The 24,463-nt window shown below is 37.4% G+C and overlaps 1 protein-coding gene across 10 annotated transcripts in view; it reads right to left on the bottom strand.

Moving 5' to 3' along the window:
• Pou2f1 (POU class 2 homeobox 1) overlaps window positions 1–24,463 on the bottom strand; it is a 147,148-nt gene that overhangs the window by 81,762 nt on the left and 40,923 nt on the right. For 2 of the 10 annotated variants that reach the window (XM_029480095.2, XM_085842587.1), the window contains exon 2: window positions 9,741–9,841. The exons of 5 other annotated variants lie outside the window; for them this stretch is intronic. Coding sequence is in view for 2 of the 5 variants with exons in the window: in XM_085842585.1 (XP_085698711.1) it covers window positions 1,119–1,134 (16 nt within the window). In the remaining 3 variants the exon portion in view is untranslated. Of the gene's footprint in view, window positions 1–1,118; window positions 1,173–9,740; window positions 9,842–16,508; window positions 16,585–24,463 lie in introns of all 10 variants that reach the window. 3 more of the 10 variants (XM_085842585.1, XM_085842584.1, XM_085842586.1) reach the window with 3 other exon arrangements.

Below are 24,463 nucleotides of genomic sequence, written 5' to 3' on the forward strand. Positions count from 1 at the left end.
TTATAAAGAATTCAGGACATTTATACAAACATTATTAAGTTCTTAGGAATAAAGAAACCAAAGTACAGAAAACTAAAGCACTTTCTACTCAATGGCATATTAATAATTCCGGGTCAGGATTTCAAAGCAGATTTTACTGACATCAAGATCCAAGTTCTTGCAAGACCTACACACCTTACGGCTAAGTTACACTGTCAGAGAACTAGAGAGTAGGGAGGGAGGAGGGAGAGTAAGGAAGAGAGTGAGAGTGAGGGGGGGAAGAGACTAAAGCAGGCAGGCCTGTTTCAGTACTGAGGAAAGAGACTAATAATTGGTAGCAAAAGCATCATGTTTAAAGTGCATACAGATAATATAGTTGCTGAAAGTAGGGTACCCTCTCATTAATAACCTTTTACTTATACTTGTCTTCAAGCATTCCAATGTCTGATTTTAAAAATAGCTTATGAAATAAAATGTGTGTAATAAATATACATGTAATAAACAGGGTGCTCCAGTCAGTATTTGTCCAGTGTTATACTACGCCATTCCCTGCAGCCTGGGGTCTGAACATACAATATGAACCTTACGTGCTGCACATGCTCCACGCTGCCATACTTCCCGCTGCCAGCCATGCTGCTTCAGGTCCCTCAGTTCAGACTCAACATCACTGTGTTATAAAGTACGATAACTACTTACAAACAAGGTTTTCTGCTCTTATAGAGACATATAGGACTTGGTATTTTCCTATCATTACGAGTACATAAGTATCAAACTACAGCATCTTTATGGCTAAAGAGACAACTTAGCAGTTAATAGCAAATGCTGCTCCAACAAAGGAGCCAGGTTCTGTTCTAAGAATCTACATCATGTGGCTCATAATTATCTATAAATCCAGTTCAAGAGGATCAAATGTTCTCTTCTGGTCTTCTCAGACACCTGTATACACATGGTGTATATAAATATATGTAAGCACGCGCACACACACACCCTGTATCTTTGATTGTATTAAAAAAAGTTTTGATTTTAAGAATGGCTGTGTAGCTTTATGATCCAAGTTTTATTAAAATAATTGTTAAATGAATTTTAGCTTGGCATTAGAACATTATTTCCAATAATCGCTAAAATGGGCCTAAACTTACTTCTGCCATTTTCCATGATGTGAAAGTGTGAAGTGGTATTCTCAACACTGATGACTGGAAAAATAAAAATATCAATCAACCCTAAAAGTTGTTAAAAGGCACTATATTTTGCAGTATTAAGTATTCAGCTAAGACATTTATGTAAAATAAATAAGCAGGTCCATCTTATTAGTGTGCAAATTTATATTAGCCTTTAATTTTAGCATGGTAAAATATACATACCAAGAAAATATTCTAAAGTAACATTATGATTTACTATATCAGTCAATATTTGACATGTATGCCTATTTTATGCATTTATATACCTATGGTTGCCTAAATTATCTCGGGCACAATGGATCAAGAGTAGGAAGTTTGACCTGAAGCAGAAACAGGAATGAGAGACCACAGATGCTACACGAACATGGAGCCATCAGATAAACAGCACATCTTTAAAAATATCAATTTTATACTACACTTTTATTAAAATAAGCAAGAATATAGTATAGGATGCTAATTCCAAATGAATGTTTAAGAACAATGTGTTGGACTGGACAAATTTTACTCTAAGTGGGAAGGATGAGAAGAAATGATGAAATGGACCTAAATCTACATTTCCATTTCCCATGACATACTTATGTGAAGTACTTATTTGACTAGAATACACTTGGTATTAATAAAGTGGTTCATCCTCTCCTCTTCTGCATTCATAGAAATTTTGTTTTCCCTTTTATACCACCTCTGTAATTTGCCTTAAAAAAAAAAACAACAAATACAAAACCTCTATACAATAACATCTTTAAGATAGCTTTTTCTTTGATAATTTGGTGTTTTCGATCCAAGCAAGTAAGACCTGTAGCTACAGACAAGCCATCATTGTTGGTTCTACCTAAGCAGTGTTAGTATCATTTGCCTTAGGCCAAGATAGTCCCAAGTTCCTCTGTAGAGAAGGAAGTCTTAGCTTGCCAGGTTAATATTCTCTTCTACTACACATCTCACCTAGGCAGGTGACTGGGCTACAGTGAAAAGGGCAATAAAAAGGCAGTCCTTTTGGCCATCTTTGAAATAAACACTTTAAACAACAGGTTTAAATACTCTTAAGAATGTTCAGACTTCTACAAATAGTAGTAAAGAATAAGAGGCAACATCCTTCCCAACTATGGACCATTTATATCCAAAAGAAAAGGTCAGATAAGTTCTATCACAGAGTTAAATGTACATACTATTTGGTGCTCTGAAATATCAACAAAGAACTCCTAAGTTTAAAACTCAACCAAAAAAGAACACCTTAAAAATCTGTAAGATCAGCAAGAGTTAATTCAACTATATCTCCTTCTTTTAACACCTAGGTTAGGATTTGATTAGTGGCCTATAGATACCCTGACAAAAGAGGCCAATAAATACTTCAATAATTCTTTTCTAGATTTAAGCTAGACTGGAGATATGAGATGGGGTAACACATTTATGGAAAGGACAGGAAATAGTATTTATCATATGGTATCAAGGTAACATTCAAATTATACAATTCAAAATTATGTCTGTTGTGGTTTTAATGAGAATGAGTTTATATGTTTGAGTGCTTAATTTGCAGTTAGTGAAACAGTTTGGGAAGGGTTAGGAGGTGTGGTGTCTTGGGGATTTGAATGTGAAAAGCATGATTATGTGTTGACACTCCAGCTGGCAGCACTGTCTGGAAAGGCTGTGAAACATCTAGAGGGTTGGAGCTTTGCTACAAGTGTCACTTGGGGAGGTTTTATAGTCAATCCCTACATCTTGTTCTTGCTCTGCTTCCTGACTTCTGGGCAACCTCAAGTTCTTGACATCATGCTTGCCTCGACAGAGATGGACTGTGTCCACCCTCCTCCCAAGTCAGGGTGCTTGCAGGTCACAGAAATAGAAAAGAAACTAATACAATGCTTAGTTTCTCATCGTTTCACTCAAAGAACAACTTTCATGATTTAAAGTTTAAGTTAAGCATGATTACAAAGACACCTTATAAGTTATCATCAGAAAAGAAATTAAAAGCAATAATAACCAAATTATAATTTATGTTTTAAGTAACCTTTGTCTGGTTTGAATGAACTAAGGTTATGTTATATTCTTCCTGACTAATTTATTTATGGCCAACTGTTCATGTTCTAGGGAAAACATCAATAGCAGAGAGCTCCCACCAACAAGAAACCAACTTCTTTTTTCAAATTAAACACAATAGAGGAATCAAATGAAACAATGGTAGAGCCAATCTGACCAGTTTAACATTTATCATAAAAATAATGATAGTTCTCTCTCTCTGTCTCCCACAATTCAGCCCAAGAACAAGGCAGGTATCAGGAAACTGGTTACATAAGGAAGGTTGAAAAGAGAATTTAAATCCTGTAAACAAAGGAACAAAACAAAATAAACTATAAAATACTATATTAGAATTACAGTATAGGCTGGAGAGATGGCTCAGTTGTTAAGAGCACTGACTGCTCTTCCAGAGGTCCTGAGTTCAATTCCCAGCAACCGCACAGTGGCTCACAACCATCTGTAATAGGATTTAATGCCCTCTTCTGGTATGTCTGAAAACAGTTGCAGTGTACTCACATACATAAAATAAGCAAATAAATCTTAAATAAAAAAAATTAGAGTCTAGAGAGATGGCTCAATAGTTAAGATCTAGAGATATGGCTCAGTAGTTAGGAAGAACTGTTCATCACAGCAGCCACCATGGGGATCTAATGCCCTTTTTTGGCCTTCACCAGACATGCACATAATACAGGCAAAACCACTCATACACATAAAAATAAATCTAGAAACATAGATATAAAGATAAGTATAACTCTAAGACCCTCTGTCACTGTATTTTTTAGGCACATGGAACAGCAATGAAGACATATGACATCAGAAAATCTCTGAGGATGTAGCTCAATGGCAGAATGTTTGCCCAACAAAGTCCTGCACTATAGGAAAGAAGGTGAAAAAGACAGACATAGACTTAAAAGATTCCTTGCCAAATTTTGCATAATTTAGACAAACTAAATAAAAATGACAATGACTGAGAGAGAGGCTGGAGAGATGGCTCAGTGGATAAGAACATGGACTGCTCTTGCAGAGGATACAGGCTCAATTCCCAGAACCCACACAATGTTTCACAACCATCCATAACTCCAGCTCAGGGGACCCAACACTGTCCTGTGACTTCTGCAGGCACAAAGTAAGGTGCACACACATATATGCAGGCAAAATACCCATACCCATAAACTAAAGCAACAATAATGAAATATATCTACTATTAACAAAACTTCATGAGTACTGTCATACACTGGTGGTTTTTATGCCAGTGTAGTTTTGCTATCCCAAACTCTCAGAAATGTCTAATCATAGGAACATGATGATAATAGAAATCTAGAGTTATGAAAGAGTGATTACTTATTGTCAGAGTGTACTTATAATCATTTACACAGAATTCTGATGGACTTTTCAGTATCTTATGGAAGAGAAGTCCACATTAGCCCCTCTGAATTGTATTAAAGTTCATATTTAAGCTTAGACCTAAGTGTCAGCCTCAGCTTCTGTGTCATCATTTATTGTCTGAAGAAAGCGTTACTGAAAACATCATATTATAGCTCCAAAGTCTATTATGTTAGAAACTCAGTTAATTTAAAATAAAATCTCCACAGACATTAGACAGTATTAGAAAATTAATTATACAAGCTTGCAATCCCACCAGCAATGGAGGAGTGTTCATTTTCCACATCCTCGCCAGCATCTGCTGTCACATGAATTTCTGATCTTAGCCATTTTGACTGGTGTGAGGTGGAATCTCAAGGTTGTTTTGATTTGCATTTCCCTGATGACTAAGGATGTTGAAGCACCCAAGGAGCTGAAGGGGTCTGTAACCCTATAGGTGGAACAACAATATGAAGTAGCCAGTACCCCCAGAGCTCATATCTCTAGCTGCATATGTATCAGAAGATGGCCTAGTCGGCCATCACTGGAAAGAGGCCCCTTGGACTTGCAAACTTTATATGCCCCAGTACAGGGGAATGCCAGGGCCAAGAGGGGGGAGTGGGTGGGTAGGGAAACAGGGCCGTGGGAGGGTATAGGGAACTTTCGGGATAGCATTTGAAATTTGAAATGTATATAAAGAAAATATCTAATAAAAAAAGAAAAAAAGAAAAATATAAATCTGTATTTTAGATATACTGTCACATTATTTAAAAATACTATTTATTGGCACTGCAATGTACTATCTCAAACTGTCCTGTTTATGAAACTGACTCACTGAATATATCAGCAATTTTCAGGGTTGTGTGGCCTTCTTGTCAGTACAGCTGGACCAACATGGAAGCAAACATATCTAAAGGACCTGCAGTTGGCATTGATCTTAGCATTGCCTCCCCTGTGTAGGTGTCTTCCAGCAAGGAAAGTGGGATTGCCATTGACCATGGTTACTGAATCACTGACACAGTGATGAACCTAGGACGCTGTGAAGAACCTCAACAACAGTTTTGTTTTATTTAAAACAAAACAAAACACCCAAATGTCTGATTGGGTGTAGGTCTAATGATGCTGTTGTTCAGCCTCATCTGAAGCATTGGTCCTTCATGGTGGTGAATGATGCACACAGGTCTAATGTCCAAGTAGAATACAAAGGGGAGTCAAAAAGCTTCTTTCTACCCAGAGGAGGTGTGCTCTATGGTTCTGACAAAGATAAAGAAAACTGGAGAAGCCTATGTTGGAAAGATTACTACCAATGCTATGATCACAGTGCCAGTTGACTTCAATGACTCTCAGAAGTAGGCAACCAAAGATGTAGATGCTGGGCTCAATGTACTTAAAATTATCAACTAGCCAACTACTACTACTACTGCTTATGGCTTAGATAGGAAGGCCGGAGTTGAAAGAAATGTGCCGAGATATTTAGGTGACATTTTTAACATGTCAACCCTCACTTTTGAGGTCTAATTTACAGCTAGAAGCACCCACTTGGGTAGAGAAGACTGACAACTGGATGGTAACCATTTTATTGTTCTGTTTAAAGGCAAGCACTAGAACATCAGTGAAAACAAGAGAGCTGTCTAATGTCTATGTACTGCTGGCGCTGGGCACGTACCCTCTCCTCTAGCACCTGAGCTGGGAGGGAGATTGATTCTTTCTCTGAGGAACTGACTTCATTAACTCCATTACCCTTACCATTACCTTTGCTCAAGAACTGAATGCTGACTTATTTCTGTGGCACTGTGGACTCTGTAGAAAAGCCCCTTTGAGATGTCACAATGTCCTGGTGGATGGTTCTACCATAATCCCCAGGATTCAGAAGCTTCTATGAGATTTCTTCAATGGAAAAAAAAAAACTGAACTTGATTGAGCATTAGCCCTGATGAAGCTGTTGCTTATAGTACGCTGTCCAGGTGGCCAACTGGAGACAACTCTACCTGGAAACAATTCTGAGAAGGTTAAGGATTTGCTCCTCTTGGATGACACTCCTCTTCTCCTTTGTACTGAAACTGCTGGTAGAGTCATGACTGTCCTCACCAAGCATAATATTATCATTCCTACCAACTAGACACAGATCTTCACCACTTGCTCTTACAACCTGCAGGTATGCTCATTCCAGTATATGAAGGTAAAAGAGCCATGACCAAGAACAACCTACATGGAAAATTTGAACTCATAGGCCTACCTTGTGTAGCCTGTGATATTTCTCAGACTGAAGTCACTTTTGACATTGATGCCATTGGCACCCTCAATGTTTCTAATGTAGACAAGAGCACAAAAGGAGAACAAGATCACCATCACCACTTACAAGGGCCTCTCGAGTAAGAAAGATAATGCATGAGTGGTCCAGGAAGCTTGGAAGTACAAGCTTAAAGAGAAGCAGAGAAATAATGTATTACCAAAGAATTCACTGGAATTCTATGCTTTCAATATGACAGCAAAAGTTGAAGATGAGATTCTTCCAAGCAAGATCAATGACGAGGACAAACAACAGATTCTAGACAAATACAATGAAACCATCAGTTAGCAAGGTAAGAATCAGACTGCAGAGAAAGAAGGTGAACACCAGGAGAAAGTATGCAACTCACAATTTCCCCATCACTTCCAAGCTGTAACAGAGGGTTTAGCTGCATGCCAGGAGGAATGTCTGGGCACTTCCCGAGTTGGGAGCTTCACCCTCTGTGGCACTTCTTCAGGGCCCATCACTGAGAGAGTTAAGTCAGTCCAAAAAGAGACACAACATTCCACAGAAAAAGCTATGAAGAGCCTAAATTTAGGAAGTTCTGTGGCAGTTTTAAAGTTAGAGCTACTACAGTAAGTATTTGGGTACCCTCCATACTTTACCATAAAACACAGGGAGAAGAAATAGCATTGCATGTTATATAGCACTGTATCCTCAGTAGAAAAGCAATGCCTTAAATAAAACTAAAATGGGAACCATAGGCAGGGGTGGGGAGGAAATGCTGAATGGAAGACTTACTATCTGCTATGGAATGATTGTATTTCTGCCAGCAAACATGACCTAATTTTAGACATATGGCTTTTGGAAATGATATTAAGATAATATGATTGGGTTGGGGAGGTAGTTCAGTGGTACAGAGATTGCCTAGAATGCATGAACTTAGTACTATTCTAAAACCAACTAAGTAAGATGAAGTCATTAGTGTTTCTGTCCTTATAAAATGGGGAAATCTGAACAGAGCCAACACAGAAGGAAGGTAAGAAACATGGATAGATTCTTTCTCATAGCCCTCAGAAGAACCAACCCTGAGAGCACCTTATGTTAGACTGACAGCCTCTGGAGCAGTGGTTCTCAACATGTGGGTCGTGACCCCTTTGGCAAACTTCTATTTCCAAAACAAAACAAAACAAACATAAAAATTCATAACGGTAGCAAAGTTAGTTATGAAGTAGCAATGAAAACATTAATTTTAAAAATAATAATTTTATAGTTGGGGGGTCATGACAACATGAGGAACTGTACTAAAGAGTCTCAGTCAGAAGGGTCAAGAAAGAGCCCCTTGCCTAGAGCTATGAAGCGGTAAGTTCCTGCTGCTTAAGATACTGCAGCTGTGCTGTTCCATGTGGCATCCTTAGGAACTAATATGGCTTGTGAACTTAAGCTTGCCCGTGTAAGAAAGGGGGATTGTATCCAAGGGTATTCCTAAAGTGAGAATGTTATTTTAAAATAACCAGGGTTTATAAAAATAATTCGGGTATTATTATAATCTCTTGATAAACATTCAATAAATGCTACTCTTAATGCATGGAAAGAATAAGAGTAGATACTCATGGATATTTCTGTTTACTAACTAGGCTTTAACCATAGCAAAAAAGCATGTTTGTTGTACATGGTAAAATATCTACAGATTGCTAGAACTAATGAAACACATCACTGAAGGACAAGGTGCTGTTCTTTTCCTTTTCTCCATGTTTTAATACTGAAATAATATTTTCTCCAGAAGACTTAAACTATAAATAAAGACAAAGATCTCTCTCTGTCCATGTGTGCACTCTATGACAATCCCAGGAAGACACATTTCAGAGTATCACAACAATCAACAAATACGTAGTTACCAAACACTGATGAAGACTGTAGCTTGTAAAAAGGACCAAATAATTTATATACGTTCTCTTCTTTCTCCCTATTTCCTCTAATCTTACACTTTTTATATATATAGTGGGAATGTCGTCAGTAAACAGGCACAAAATACTCTCAAAAGTTTGTAGTAAGTTTTAAACACACACATACACACACACACACACCAGCCAGCCAGCCAGCCAAGAGTTGCCAACAGTGTTGTTAGTATAAGTGAAATATTTTACAAGGAGCACATGAAACTAGTGTCTTCTCTATTCCTATATACTCTAAGTTATAACAAAAGAAAAAAACCCACATGAAATGTTACTACAAATTTTTTATTCTTTAGACATATTACTTCATATTTAAGGAAACTGAAAAAAAAGTAAAAAAAAAAATCGTAAAAATAAAAAACCCAATAACAGATTCTGATCTGGAGCCTGTTTCAGTTCCAGACTCCTTACTTAGTCTGGAATTTCTTTACTACTTAGCTGAATTTCTTTAAACAATTCACTTGTTCTCTCTAATCTTAGATCATTGTTTAAATGAATGTTAAATAATAGTTTACTCACTAGATTTATTTATTTTATTTTATTTTTTGATTTTTGAGACAGGGTTTCTCTGTATAGCCCTGGCTGTCCTGAAACTCACTTTGTAGACCAGGCTGGCCTCGAACTCAGAAATCCGCCTGCCTCTGCCTCCCGACTGCTGGGAATAAAGGCGTGCGCCACCACGCCTGGCCATTAGATTTATTTTTATAAAACTATTAGTAACAAAGTGCCTCTACTAAACTACCATCAAGGATTATTGCTACTCTCTCATTATAATAAAATACAGATGATATACTAAATGCTAAACCAAACTTGACTCCATTTCTATTGCTCGCTAGGTCACAGGCATCCCAAGTAACATTCCAAAACATCACTAAATCTTAAACAGACTTCAGAACTAAAATGAAAAATTCTTTATTTGATAAGTCATTTTAATAGACAATCCATAAAATAAAAGGCAATCACCATAACACCTGGGTTTATCAGTGGCTACTAAAGGAATAGTTTTACTTAGTAGAAAATATTTACCAGGTATAGAAAGACTGCATTCTTTCTTTGAATTGTTTCAATGAAAATTGAGAGTAGTTTGGTAATTAAAAAGGCAGGAAAGCTCTTCTTACTTTTCCAGTCTAAGAATACAAAAAGAGAAAAAGGCAAAACTGAGTAAACTGTATAAAATAACTAACACTTTAAGGGAATAAAGTCACATACAATAGGGAACTCTAGACTAGTCACCAGGGCACATTTAGCTCTTTTAGGTAGGCATCTCTCTTATGCCCATTCCTTCCTTTACAAAACAAATTTTACAATTTGACCTTACTGAAGAACATGAAGTTAAAGAGAAAGTCCTTGGAGTATATATTTTAAGGTGTACTTTCATGAAGCTGGATAAAAATTGCCTAAAGATTTTCTTTAATAGGCACATTCTCCTAACCAAAACCAAAAACTCATTTTCATTTTAGCATTCACCGCTCCCAAACTGCAAGCATCAAACTGTTTAGAAATGATACAAATAAGTCAATGCAAGTTTCTATTAATTTTAAAATAGACTTTAAAAAAAACAGATCATATTTTGTATTGAGAAAATAGGGAAGGTCAGTAATTGGCACACATAGTGGGTAACTCTGCACTGCTGGTTGACTGTTACACTGTCTTCAAGTGTCAAGAATCTTGATCAGCAGAGAGCACCAACAGCCTCAAACAGCAAAGGGATCAGTACAGGCACTGACTTTCACTTGCCATGTATTTTAATGTCAAGCTCTTTCTTAGTTAGTTTAACTATATGTTTACATATATTCCTACTTCATGAAATTCTGAATAAATCTAGTTTAATGGTACACACAAAATCAAAAGTGTGGCAGCTGAATTCAGATTGCTAGTGCCTGCATAACCAAACAAACGGCAGCGACCTAGGTGGATGAAGACAGATGAATTTGGAACTCACTGGCTAGTAAGCCAATCTAACAAATTAGTGAGGCACTGTTTCAAAAAATGAGGGGAAAGTGATTGAGGAAGATACTCAAATCATCCTCTGGCCTCTATAGGCATGAATATGCACACACATACACAAACATGCATTTATAAATACACTACAGTCACACACATTTTTATTTTAAAAAATTTTAGGCAAATATGTAGTTCAAACTACCTTCTTTATTTTGTAGCTTAGAATGTTCAATAAAAATTACTGAGATACATCCTACTAATTATGCTTCTACATGATAGTTATTTTTTAATTACCAATTTGACTGGACTTATAGTTACCTAGGAAACACATGTATCTCTGAGCATATCTGTGAAGGTATCATGGACTGAATAGTAAAGGAAAAAGAAAGCAAACTGAGCAGGCAGCAGCCCGCCTTTCTGCCTCCTGACTTTGGACATAGTGTGATACATGAGCTCACATACGCTTGCCATAGTTAGAGCTAGTTTCACTGTTCATCATCACCATGATATACTTAGACTGTGAACTAAAACACAGCTTTCTTTGCTAAAGTTGCTTCTATCAGGTATTATGTTATAGCAATAAGAAGAACAATATGGCTACTTGAGTTGCCTATCTGTCTAGAGTATGTCTGACAGTTATATATGTGTATATATTTCAGAATATTTTAAGATGAGTTATTTCATTGCTTCTTATAAAATCTCTATAGCTAGGTAATGTTCTCATTATGTAAACAATGTCTCACACTATCAAGGTAGCTGGGGAGGCCAAGGCACTAACAGTTATAAAAGCCAATGAAACTAAAAATAAAGAACTCAGGCTACACTAAACTGAGCAATTAAGTCTGAATATTTGTTATTTTTCATGTGGTAAGAGCCTCAAGCTTGAATCATGAAGACTGGATTTAATTATCATACTCTCTAGAATGTTTTCCAGAGTTTTGTCCTGTAGTGTCCTCCTAGTCAGGTATAATAATTCCCCAAGTGTGGCTGGAAATGCATAAAAATAAGTAGTTTTCTAGTTTTTTTTAAGTCCAAAATTTAATTGGAATTTTGGTTATTTGGTGAGAATGGTGAGTATGAGAGATTTGGTGTTGGTGTGTGTTGTTTAATGCTGAAAGAGAGATATCAGCTTATGATCCCCTGTAAGCCTGTATAGTGGCAAGAACTCACTAAAATGTTATTATAGGTTGAGCACAAATGAGAAATTTGATTTTTCTTTTTGAAAATGTGATTTCTTTTTTCAGTTCTCTATGAAAATGGAAAACACTTTAAAATTTAAAAGTATAAACCAAAGATAAAATCCTAAACAAAATAGATCACTTTACACAAAAAGGGTAGCAAAACATTGACACATGTGAACACACAGAACAAACATGAGCTTTAACATATTCACTAAAAGCCTCCAGGAAGAGAAAAACCCACTCACCCTGAAGGCTACAAACTGACAAGCTCTTTCTGGCTGTCCACTGGCACAGGAGAGACCTTTTATTCTTTTAGAAATTTTCTCAACTTAAATTGGATGCAAATAAGCCAGGTGTGGTCCTTACAACTATAACACTGCTAGTCCCTGCTGAGTTTCCATAGCAACAGACACAGCTGGTAATGGCTCGCCTAAGGTTGTACTGACCTCAGACTGGTTTAAAAAGTTTCAATTGTGCAAGCAATTGTGGTATCTTAGTTAAAAAAAAAAAAAAAATGTTTTTAAAAATCTATCTTTGCTTGAAGTTTCAAGTAAAATAAATTTCTACTAATCCAAAAGTGACCTCCAGCCTAACAGCAGGGGCTAGTGTGTCTGTTAAATTAGAAGAAGCCAATCATCAAATTTAGGAAAAATGTTTTGACTAAAGAAGTTGAAAAGAGGAAAAAAAATTAAGTCAATATTTATGGGGGTAAGGGTGGGGTTCCCTTAATGTAGTCAACAGCACCCAGAGAGACTAATAGTTTATTAAAGTTTTGAATTAAATAATGTGCCTCGTTTCCTTAAATCAATGTGCTCTGGCTCTTCTTTGGCCTAATTAAAGTGTTTGTAGTCATAGAGATAGTAGCTGGGTCAGCACTATCATCAACACCATCTGGGAACTTAGAATATAAATTCTTGGGTCCTACATCAGATCTACAAAATCAGAAACTCTAAGGACGAAATATGTTCTGAAATCAATTCTCTATAAGATTCTGAACAGTGTAAAGTGTGAACACTGATTTACAGCGTCAAACTTCAGAGAGATATGTGAAAAAATGCAGGGATTTATTCTACTCACTGGAACCTTAGTGACAGAAATAGAATAAATCTAAGGACTTACTGGCCTTCTGAAAGGAGTCTGTTGGCTAGTATCCTCTGTCTAAACAAGATGCAGAGTATCAAGTTGGGCAAGTCTATTTCTTTTACATGCAAAATTACCAAGGGGTAAACAAGAGTCTCTATTATTCAAGGAAAGGAGAGTCTTGAACCCAGGCTACCTCACTCACTATCATTCATATTCATTTCCAACCATCTAGGTCTTCACACCCAGGGCAGAAAACCTAACCATTTATCCTTTCATAAAAACAAATTTTCCAAGACAGAAAATGTTTATATGGGGATGAGTATAAAGTCAGAGCCACAAACTTTAACATCCTTCACTGCTGAATTCTTTAAAAACATAAAAGTATGCATTTCTTTAGTATCTAATTTATTAGATACAGTCTTGATGTACTAAAACTTTTTAAAAACATATTTCCAATGGGTAACATTTCAAAGAACTAGGCTAGCTGCATGAAAGCTATCATAGACATACTAAAATAGTTAATGGAGAAAAGCCTCTAGTTAGCTCAAACACATCAGATGTTAAAAATGATGGACTCAACCAAGCTGTGAGGGCTAATTTTATGTCAACTTGACATATAGAATTATCTGAAGGAGGGAACCTCAGTTGAGAAAATGCGTCCATAACACTCGGCTGAAGGTCATTTTCTTTTTTTTTTCCTTTTTTTTTTTTTTTTTTTTTTTTGGTTTTTCGAAACAGGGTTTCTCTGTATAGTCCTGGCTGTCCTGGAACTCACTTTGTAGACCAGGCTGGCCTCGAACTCAGAAATCCGCCTGCCTCTGCCTCCCGAGTGCTGGGATTAAAGGCGTGCGCCACCACGCCCGGCTGAAGGTCATTTTCTTAATTAATGATTGATAAGGGAGGGCCTGACCCATTGTGGGCGGTCTCATTCCTGGGTTCTATAAAAATGACTGGGAAAACCATGCTGAATAAGTCACTAAGCAGCACCCTTTCTGCGTCAGTTTGAGTTTCCTCAGTGATGGACTATGATGTGGAAGGGTAAGCCCCTATCTTCCCCAACTTGCTTTTGGTCATGGTGTTTCATTACACCAAGAATAACCCTAATTAAGACACCAACGAGGTCATTTTGTGAAATTGCTAAGTGCTTTCAGCACTATCCCATAAAATGTACTTTAAAAATTTGGGGACTAAAGATGCATGCCTATTATGTACAAGTGTTGGGTTCAACTCCAGCATGACAATTAACTACTTTAAGTAAATCTAAAGATTGGTCACAATTTATGAGAAAAAAACAAAACAAATCAGAAAGACAAAGACATTCAAATGAAGTGTTTCTTTATTATCACGATCTGTTTGTGTAAGTAATATGGTGAAATTTTCTTAGGTCATATATGCATGCATACTTTTTGTTTGAGGGAAGATGCCACTGGAGATGGAACCTAAGGTCTCATATGACATAGGTAAATGGTTCCCTGAGCTACACATATCGAGCCTCAGACAGGTGACTTAACATACAAGTCAGACAACAGGAGAAAGGAAAAAATACACACTTGTTTTCTTTCTTTTGCTTGCCATGTTTTTTGTTTGTTTGTTTGTTTTTTGGTTTTTCGAGACAGGGTTTCTCTGTGTAGCCCTGGCTGACCTGGAACTCACTTTGTAGACCAGGCTGGCCTCCGAAATCCACCTGCCTCTGCCTCCCAAGTGCTCGGATTAAAGACATGTGCCACCACTGCCCAGCCACCATGTTGTTTTTTTTTTAAGCTGGGATAGTTGTACCACAGGTGTACCTTATTCAAAGAATGTTTTCCTAAGGAATCAATTTAACTATGATTTCTACTGTTAATGTACTGTCAGCATTTACTCCACTCTTATGGGAAAAGAACTGTGAAAGAATAAACCCTACCTAGGTCTTCAAAGACAGCAAGAAAGAACGAATAAGAAATGGATTCAGAGTGCTCTTTAGACTAATCGCCTCACAATAAATAGAGCCATTTCAGCCTATGTATGTATTACGTCTTCCCTTTATATGCTGTTTCCACCGACCTATATTTCTGCTTTTGAAAAAGATTTATTAGCCTATAAAGAATCTGGTTTCATTATGTTTTCCAACAAACTGTGCTATTTCTCTTCTCTCCCATCTCCTCTTCTGCCCCTCCACCTCCAGTAGCCTCCTTCCCACTTGTCCTCCTGTCACTTGTGTCTTTTGTCCTATCCGCTTTGCTCAGCACTTCTTCCCACCTTGTAGCCTCTGTAATGGTTTGAATATGCTTGGCCCAGGGAGTGGCAGTATTAGGAAGTGTGGCCTTGTTAGAGTAGGTGTGTCACTGTGGGCATGGGCATGGGTTCCTCCTGTACCATGCCTGCCTGGATGCTGCCATGCTCCTGCCTTGATGATAGCGGACTGAACCTCTGAACCTTGAAGACTGCCCCAATTATGTTGTACTTCTAAGAGTTGCCTTGGTCATGGTGTCTGCTCACAGCAGTAGAGCCCTACCTTAGACTGTCGCCTCTGTAGTTTCATGGCTAAGCCAACTCTTCCTCATTCCTTTCTTTCTATACATGCAAACATTTAAAGTTTGGAACTTCATGAGAGAGAATATGTAATTTTTGTCTGAGTCTGGGTTACTTCTTCTAATATACTTTTCAGATCAAGCCCTTTTTATGCAATTCCACTTACAACTGAGTAGAATTTTACTATGTATATATACCACATTTTCACTATCTACCTGTTGGTGGAGTATTTCTATTTTTTCCTAAATAAACACATGAAATGTCACAAATTTTTATTTTTTGATTATAAGATTTTTAGCTGAACTATTTATTTATTTATTAGTATATTTGGTTGGCTTCCAGTGTCTGGCTAAATATTTTTTACCTTATTAATCAAATCTATAACTAAATGAGTGAAATCCTATACAATCAGTTTTGTAACCTTGATATTGATACAAAGAAAGAAACTCTCAAAAGAACAAAGCAGTCGTGGTCTCTATTAAAGCTTGGTTTAATAGAGATCTATAAGAAAGATTCAAGACAGAGAAGACTTAAGACAAGGAAGGACAATTTTGGTTTAAGCTTAAAGACTTGTTAACAAAAAGTCTTAGCTGGGCGTGGTGGCGCACGCCTTTAATCCCAGCACTTGGGAGGCAGAGGCAGGCGGATTTCTGAGTTCAAGGCCAGCCTGGTCTACAGAGTGACTTCCAGGACAGCCAGGGCTATACAGAGAAACCCTGTCTCGAAAAACCAAAAAAAAAAAAAAAAAAAAAAAAAAAAAAAAAAAAAAAGTCTTGCAGTTAAAAGGAAATGGATAAATACTGGAAGACTTTTTCAGTGAAAGGCTAGCTTAGAAATAATGCTGAGACCATCTATTTGGCCTCAGTTTGTGCCATTCTGCGTGAATTCGAAAAGAACAGTTGGATAAACTTCCAAAATGTTGCCCTTTACTGAGTTCCTACCAATAATCTTTCAGTATCATAAATCTGGTCAAACTGATGTCATTGCTCATCAAATAAGGAAAACCGCCTACTATGTTTGTTCTTAAACAAAATAAAAATGGTAAAACAGCCACAACAGATGCTTTCTGATTTACCTTTTGTAGAGAAGGGCAGCCCCAGAACATCTCTCCTATTTAGGCTCTTCTTCCTTCATATTCAAACTCACTCATTCTGCAATTACAACAAGAAATTCACAATGACCCCTCTTAAAGGGATCACTGGTCTTCTTTAGAGAGAAAAGTCTTCTACACTGCAATCACACTTTACTACCTATGGTGACACTGAGGAAAGGACCCCACAAGACAGTTAGGGAACCCATCTATTGTAATTACAGCTTCTCAATTGTTTTCACAATCCACAAAAACCATGGCAGAGATTTCTACAGCTTTACTCTCAAAGAAGCCAAGAGTAAAAATCCCGCGAAAAGAATATATGTACACTAATGTTTCAACAACAATGTTTTCATACATTTTTAAAGAATTCATTGTGGAAAAAAGAATTCACTGCGTAGAAAACCTATATAAATAATTAGCTCGTCAATAAAATGCAGTTTATTCTAAAGAAATTATTATGTTTAAATTCTCTAACATGGCTTGGGGCTCTGGCTTCTGTCTTTATGTTATCTTGTATATCTAAAACACCAAGATTCTTTGGTATTATCTTTTGTCTTATGTAAAGATTTTGCTAAAGTTAACAAGCACTGCTTTTACATACAGTGGCACCACTGTCTAAATACATAAGGACAGCGCACATAACACAGCTGATGAATCAAACATCTGTGACCAAGTGTTTTAATGTGGGGTTGAGTTCTCCACATTATAGAGCCAAATATAAAATAAAAATTAGGATAGGGCCTCTCACATATTTCCCTGAGTTAAGGAAGATAAGCATTTAAATTGTAAAGAGCTGTTGTAGTTTTTATGTCATTATAAAATGAAAATCCCCATCATTTTAATATTATTTATATATATATATATATATATATATATATATATATATATATATCCTCTCATATGGAAAAGGATGCCACATTCAGTCAAATATGCCCTGTGGACTTTGCAATTTCTGTACATTCAGGTGAGGACAATCAATTAATCTTTTAAATCAATTAATCTATAACTTCACCTTGTTTTCTCTGAAAACTCATAATTTTAAAATTTGTATACTTGTTTGATTTCTGCTTTTCACTAGAAGGAAAATTTGCTGAACACAAGATATTATGTCTTATTTACTTAACAGCAATTTCACATATGTGGTAGAACCTGAGAAAGGCTCAACCAAATACTGTACATGAATGAAAAGATGGGTTCTGGGAAAGTCAACAAATGTTAAATCAAGCATATGAGACTTAAGTCCACAATTAAAGGTTTGCTTAAAAAGATTAGAATATGAGTAGAGCACTCACTGTTGATTTTGAATAAAGGCGACTAATAAACCCCTATATATTGCTCTCACAGAATACCAAGGGCTCCGCAGTTAAACAAGCAAGCAAACAGAATACTCTCTAGCAAGTTCCCCTCTCTGAGGCTAAAGCTATAAAGGACATTATATACATTCTGCTGCAATGCCCTTGGCCATATGAAGAACATCAAGCTCCATTTTATTATGTCTGTGTTTCTCCAGGATTAGCATATATTCTTAAAACAATGCACTTGGAACTGGCTTCTAGTGAGTGCAATGAAAGCTGAGCATTCTCACTAGTCAATTCCAGATTCAAATGGTAAAACACTGACAGTAAAGACTGGTAACTAAGGAGCAAGATCAGTTAACATAGTTCCATTAGATTCATTTTAAATTTTCTTATTCAAATTTAAAATTAGCTCAGCAGCCTGCAAGTAGACACATTTTTAAAAAAGACATTCATTCATTTCAAATCATATCAGAGACATTGGTAAGATGAAAATAATCTTGAGAGAGAGCTAAGATTACAGCTTCTCTTGAAAAATTCTTACTGTACTATCTGCAACGGTTGACGATGAAAGTTGATAACTGCTCTGTTAATATAAAATAAGTTGAATATAGTTTACTAATAGTTACTCATATATTTCCATTTTTTTGTTTATCCTTCTTGTACTTCAGTCTTTCTGAGTTCAGCTTCCTTCAATCTTAAGAAATGTTTCTTAGAAGCTCCTTTAGAAAAGGATATGGTGGTAAGCAACTCAGTTTATCTATCTAAAACTATCATTTCATCTTTATAAAGGTTTAAAGGTTGCTCTCTCCCAGTGTCCTTAGCTTTCCACTGTTTCTAGTGAACGCCTTTCCATATCCCTGGATGGTGTTCTCAGAGGACGTACACTAGAAAGGATAATTAAGAACGGTCTTCTCTAGAACACCAGCTGAACTATAAGCCTTCTCATTCTGTTCTCTGTATCTTACTTTCTCTTCATATCTACCTCTAGAACACTAGTAGTAATCTGATTAATTTCCCAAGACCTACTATTAGTTTCTTCAAAATTTTTTTCAAATGCATTTGAAATGTAAATTTCAAGGACCACTTTTTCCTGTTTAGAAATTACTCTGCCAAATCTGCCTAGTCATTTTTGCAACTTGTTCTGTGCCTGTGTTCCAATCCACTTTTTGTTTGTTTGTTTGTTTTTCGAGACAGGGTTTCTTTGTATAGCCCTGGCTGTCCTGGAACTCACTCTGTAGACCAGGTTGGCCTTGAACTCAGAAATTCTCCTGCCCCTCTACCTCCCAAGTGCTGGGAGTAAAGGCATGCAGTACCACCCCCGGCTCCAATCCACTTTTAAAGTATGTTTAAGTTGATTTAAATACTAAATTACATACTTACTACAATCTGAAGTTCATGGGAAAAGAAGTTTCATTCTATTGCTGTTTTTTCCTATAATTTTCTGATGCAAATTTGATCATATCACAGTTAGATATTTAACAATTCATTTGATGGATACATAAAGTCACACTGTAGGAAACTTTCCCTTCATTACTCCTGTACCTTCCTTCATCCAGTCTCATGGGAGTATCCATATTCATGACTTCCTGCAACAAATCAGCTCCTCTCCTTTGTTCCACCTGGTTCCTGTTATCAGAAACTCTGTAAATATTCATATTCTATTTCATCCTTCACGATCTATCTCCATTGCCATTTCTCACAGGAACTAGACTGAAGAACCTTATTCAACTCAGAAGTCCCCTAAAAACCTATCATAATGTCTTGTCCAAAGAAAAAAGCTCCACAGCAGCTGAGGTATAAACACCTGCCAAGGGCACTAGAGAATAAGATAAACTTTCTAAGGGGACTGAGCCTTAAATTGTGATATCCTACTCTTATTCTAAGTTTTTGTGACTCAAGAGTTTTATTACGATCACCCTAAAACTGGGAGGTAATGGCACACGCCTTTAATCGGAGAACTAGGGAGGCAGCTAAAATACACTGCTACCTGGTTTTTAATATGACAATCATTTATTGAACATTAGGTATACCAGATACCATGCTGGACACGCTTAAATATTACCTTTTTAATACTAACAAAATCCTATAAAGAAGTCATTCATTGTTTTATAGATGAGAAAATGATATTCTGGCATATTATTATCATAAAGATGTTATACATTAGTGGCAGAATAAAGATACATCATCTTTAACTTAATGCTACTATTTCTTATACCAACACCATAGCTGCCAGGTTATTTAGAATAGTTTAATTACCACCTCTGAATAAAGAAAAAAATATGTAAGCATGAATTGAATATAAGACAGATAAGAACTACTCATTTATCCCTGCAACACACAAAAAACTTTCAACAAAGCCCAACAATTTATTTATTCAATAGATTAAATACCTTGCAACTACTTGCTCTTACTGTGAAAGAGACCAATAGAAAGTAAAACAAAACAAACACCAGCTAATAGTAATATTAAAATGGAAGGTCAACTACTGCATATACTAAGAATGCACGGTGAAGAAAGAAAACTATACAAAACTAAAATAGCACAGTATTCTCCATTTTTTCTTTTCTTTTCTATAAAGCTCTTCAAAATTAGATGACCCTATTATTATTGATGTATAATCTTCACAAGGTGTATTCTGTAGGAACGGGATTTCCTACTCTGTCCCCAGAAGATGGAGAGTTTACACACTGCCTACAGGAGATGCAACAGGGTCTATGTAGAAGAATAGGAGCAGAAGCCAGAGCATTGAGCCATTTCTCACTTAACCACTAACAATTTCCATCACTTTTAAGTAAACAACCAATTTATGAAATAAAGGAATTGCTTTAAACACTCCAGGGACCGCTTCGGATCAGAGACATTCAAGCAACTTTCAGTTACTACAGAAACTACCATTATTTACTACAATTCAGATATCAGCTTAGACATGTATACAGTTTAAAACAAGTAGAAATGGGAAATCATTAATCAAGGAAATAAAAATGAAAGAAGAAAACTCATCCTAGCACCCTAAATGAAAAACAGGTTAGTTGGAGGGCAGATAGGAATAAATACTGAAGAATCTGGCTTGAATTTGAAGTAACTAAGAATTTACTATCTCCACAAATTTCCACGGCAGAATGTATGAAGTTGGCTAATTAAAAGCATTTACTGTTTATTATAAAATAAATACAATTAAGCACTTACGCATGTCTTACTGTTTATTAAATCTCCTTCATAACATAAAGCATGGAGGACTACTTCACAAAACTATAGAAAAGGGCTGGAGAGGTGACTCAATGGTTAAGAGCACTTGCTGCTCAATCTGGAGGACCAAAGTTCAGATCCCTGCATCAGCGTACAAGCCCAGTGATCTGTAAATGCCCATTACTCCAAGGAACCTAACCTCCTTTTGGCCTTTGCAAACTCACTTGTGTGCCTGTATAAATTGTGTGCATGCACTCACACACGCAGACATACAAAATGTAAGTAAATAAGTAAGATCTTTAACTACATAACACTAGGGGACCAAAGAGGTCTTTCAGTGGTTAAGAGCACTAGCTGCTCTTCTTAGAAGACCTGGGCTCAATTCTTAGCACCTCCACGGTAACTCATAAATAACTGAATGAAACTCCTGTTCCTAGGGGTCTAACACTCTCTTCTGGCCTCCATTGGTCCCAGGCACAAATGTGATACACAAGCATATGTGCATGTGCAATACCCATACTCATAAAATTAAAGTTAAAGAATTATTATTCATGTGCTGATCTTAAATACAGAACATTAAACTAGAAAGATGGTCCAAGGAGTAGTGTGCTTGCCAAACAAGCATGAAGATCTGAGTTCAAATCTCAGAACTTCTGCAAAACTGACACATGTTTTATGTGTCTGTAATTTCAATATTCCTAAAGAGAGAAGGAAGACAGAGACAGCAGCACTCCAAGAAGCTCATGAGTCAGCTGGCCTGCAATACAAAGCAGTGAACAGGGTCAAAGGTGAGGACCAACACAGAAGCTGTCTTCTGACTTCCATAACCCACATACGCACATGCACGCACACACACGCACACACACACACACAATTTTAGAACATTTTTAAAAATTAATCTTGAAAACATGGGACAGTACTTGAAAATTTGTTTATCCTTGCAAACTATAATAAGCAGCTACTATAAATCTCAGCGTCACTCCTGATCTAACTTTTTAAACACAGCAGAAAGACAGAGGGCCCTAAAACACTCCTAACCCTATTTCCAAAAGAGGAAGTCCTTCTGGATTCCACTGGTTTTGCTACTTCTACAATGTTACTGACTTTCGTTTTGTTTGGCTTTGTTTTTTTTCCCTTGTAAGTAATCACCAGTAGTAACAACTGTGACTTCCTTCTCTAGTCAGTAATATCCACAATCATTCTTTTCTAACTCCAGTTCTCATCTAACAGCTATCTTTCATTCTAACATTCATTGGCAAACTACCATACTTACAATAGCATACATATTCCCAGAAACTAGCATTTTCTGAGAAATAATTATACAGAGCAATAACATTAGGCCTTGTGGACCCCTAATCTGTCACTCACCTTCCCATTTTTTTAATATCATAAATATAAAAACTAAAGCTGGTCCCAGCACTTGAGAGTTTGAGGCCATCCTAATCAACATAGTGAGATTCAGGACTTGGCCACACTAAGAAACCCTGTTAAAAGAAAAATAAAATAAAATCCATTCCTAGCTCAAGTTTTTTTTTTTTTTAAATGGCCACAGTGTGACAGGCATTAACTAGTTTCTTCTCACAAGAACAATCATGTAAGTTCTTTTATCATTCCATTTTACATATGAAAAATAAAGAAAAGAGTACTGGGTAAACTAAACTGCTCAGCAGCACCTGATAGTGGAATCTAACCATATCACAGTACTCCTAAGTCTCCACTTGAAAGCCCCAAATGCCTTAGTCTTTGGGTTTAATAAAGTAAAACAAAGCTTTCTTAAATTTATTATTTTATTGTATCAGTTACCTAGCATGATATACAGAAATTTATAAGGCTGCTATTAAGAATTGTATTGGCCCCATACATATGTAGCAGCTTGGTCTTCAAGTGGGTCCCCCAACAACTGGAGTGGGATCTGTCTGTAAAGCTGCAGCCTGTCTGTGGAATATGTTCCCCTAACTGTGCTGCCTTATCTGGCCTCAGTGGGAGAGGATGCTCTAGCCCTGCAGACTTGATGTGCCTAGGTGGAGGGATACTCAGGGGGGCTTTACCCTCTCAGAGAAGGGGAAGGGAGATAGGGAAGGGACTGTGTGAGTGGCAGACCGGAAAAGGGGGGCAGCAATTGGATATAAAGTGAATTTACAAAGTTTAAAGACTTCCTGTCATATGGGGCATTGAGCTATATGCAGATAGCCTGGTTTCCAGTTGAGGTTAGATGTTAAATCCCAGGACCCAGCGGTGATAAATCACCTACATGGGCTGGAAGGAGTTCTCTCATGTCTCCTGGAACCAGGGCTCCTGTGGAAGTTACTGCCCCCTCAGCCCCCACAAGAGAAGCATGGCTAGAAGTCAAGTAGACAATGTCCCAAGCTTCTAACCTTCCCCAGAAGGTCTAAACTCCTCCCCAGTTACCTAGCAACAATAAAGATAACAGCATACCATAAGAGGGGCTACTTGGCCCCTCCTCACTCTCTTGCTCTTACTCCCCTTACTCTCTTCTCTCCTCTTCTCTCCCTCTCTTCCTCTCTAGCCTTTCTTCTCTCTCTCCTTTTCCCCCTTCTCTCCTCTTGGCCATGGCTGGGCTCTCGCGCTCGCTCTCTCTCTCTCTCTCCCCCCCCTCCCTCCCTCCCTCCCTCCCTCCACCTTCTCACTTCCCCCCCTCCCTGACTTTCTACAATAAAGCTCTAAAACCATAGACTGTCTCTGTCCATCAAGGCCCACTGCGCTTACTCTCACCTGTGTGGAAACCTCTCTCCCTAAGCCCTCTCTCCCATAACCCCGGGGGCTACAGGGTGTTGCTCTGGGGCCCCCTGGTTTCGGAGGCTGCCCCTTCCTTGTCCACCCCCTATTGAGTGGGGTCAGTGGCTTAGATGCCCACCCAGGGCCAAGTGGAAAGTGTCCGGCAGCCCTCCCACATCTGCCTGCCCAGAGCATAGGAGGAACTCTGGCTGGACGTGGGCTATCCTCCCTTCCCCCTCTTTCCCCTGACCCTATTAGTTCCCACACTGTCATAGTTTAAAAAAAAAAGAATTATTATCTACTCTAAACAAATGTTCTTAATAATATCTTTTTTCTTTTTTTTTTAATCCCCAGGAGGGAGAGACAACACAGCTGGGAGATTATAGCAAAGCTGGCTTCATTTAGCATCTATTTTGCATGGTGAAAGACCATGCTGAGCAGGTAGAACTTCTGTTTTAGGGACACATTTACATGTACCATGCTGAGCTAAACATGCTTGAGTTAAATTTGTACTCATGTCTCTGTTTACTGGAAGAAGGGATGAGATGGCAATAATATAGATGCATGTTTCTATTAGTTCTCTCTATGGTACCCTGCATTTGACCACTATATCTTAAACTTAGCATTACTGAAATTTTTGAGCATATTTTTTTGAGGGAATTCTGTTTTGTGCTGTAGAATGTAGTATTTCAAGCTTCTAAAAGCTATCAGTGACCT

The sequence above is a fragment of the Mus caroli genome, unplaced genomic scaffold (assembly GCF_978045245.1).
Source record: "Mus caroli unplaced genomic scaffold, Mus_caroli_1 scaffold_1, whole genome shotgun sequence".
Classification (NCBI taxonomy): domain Eukaryota; kingdom Metazoa; phylum Chordata; class Mammalia; order Rodentia; family Muridae; genus Mus; species Mus caroli.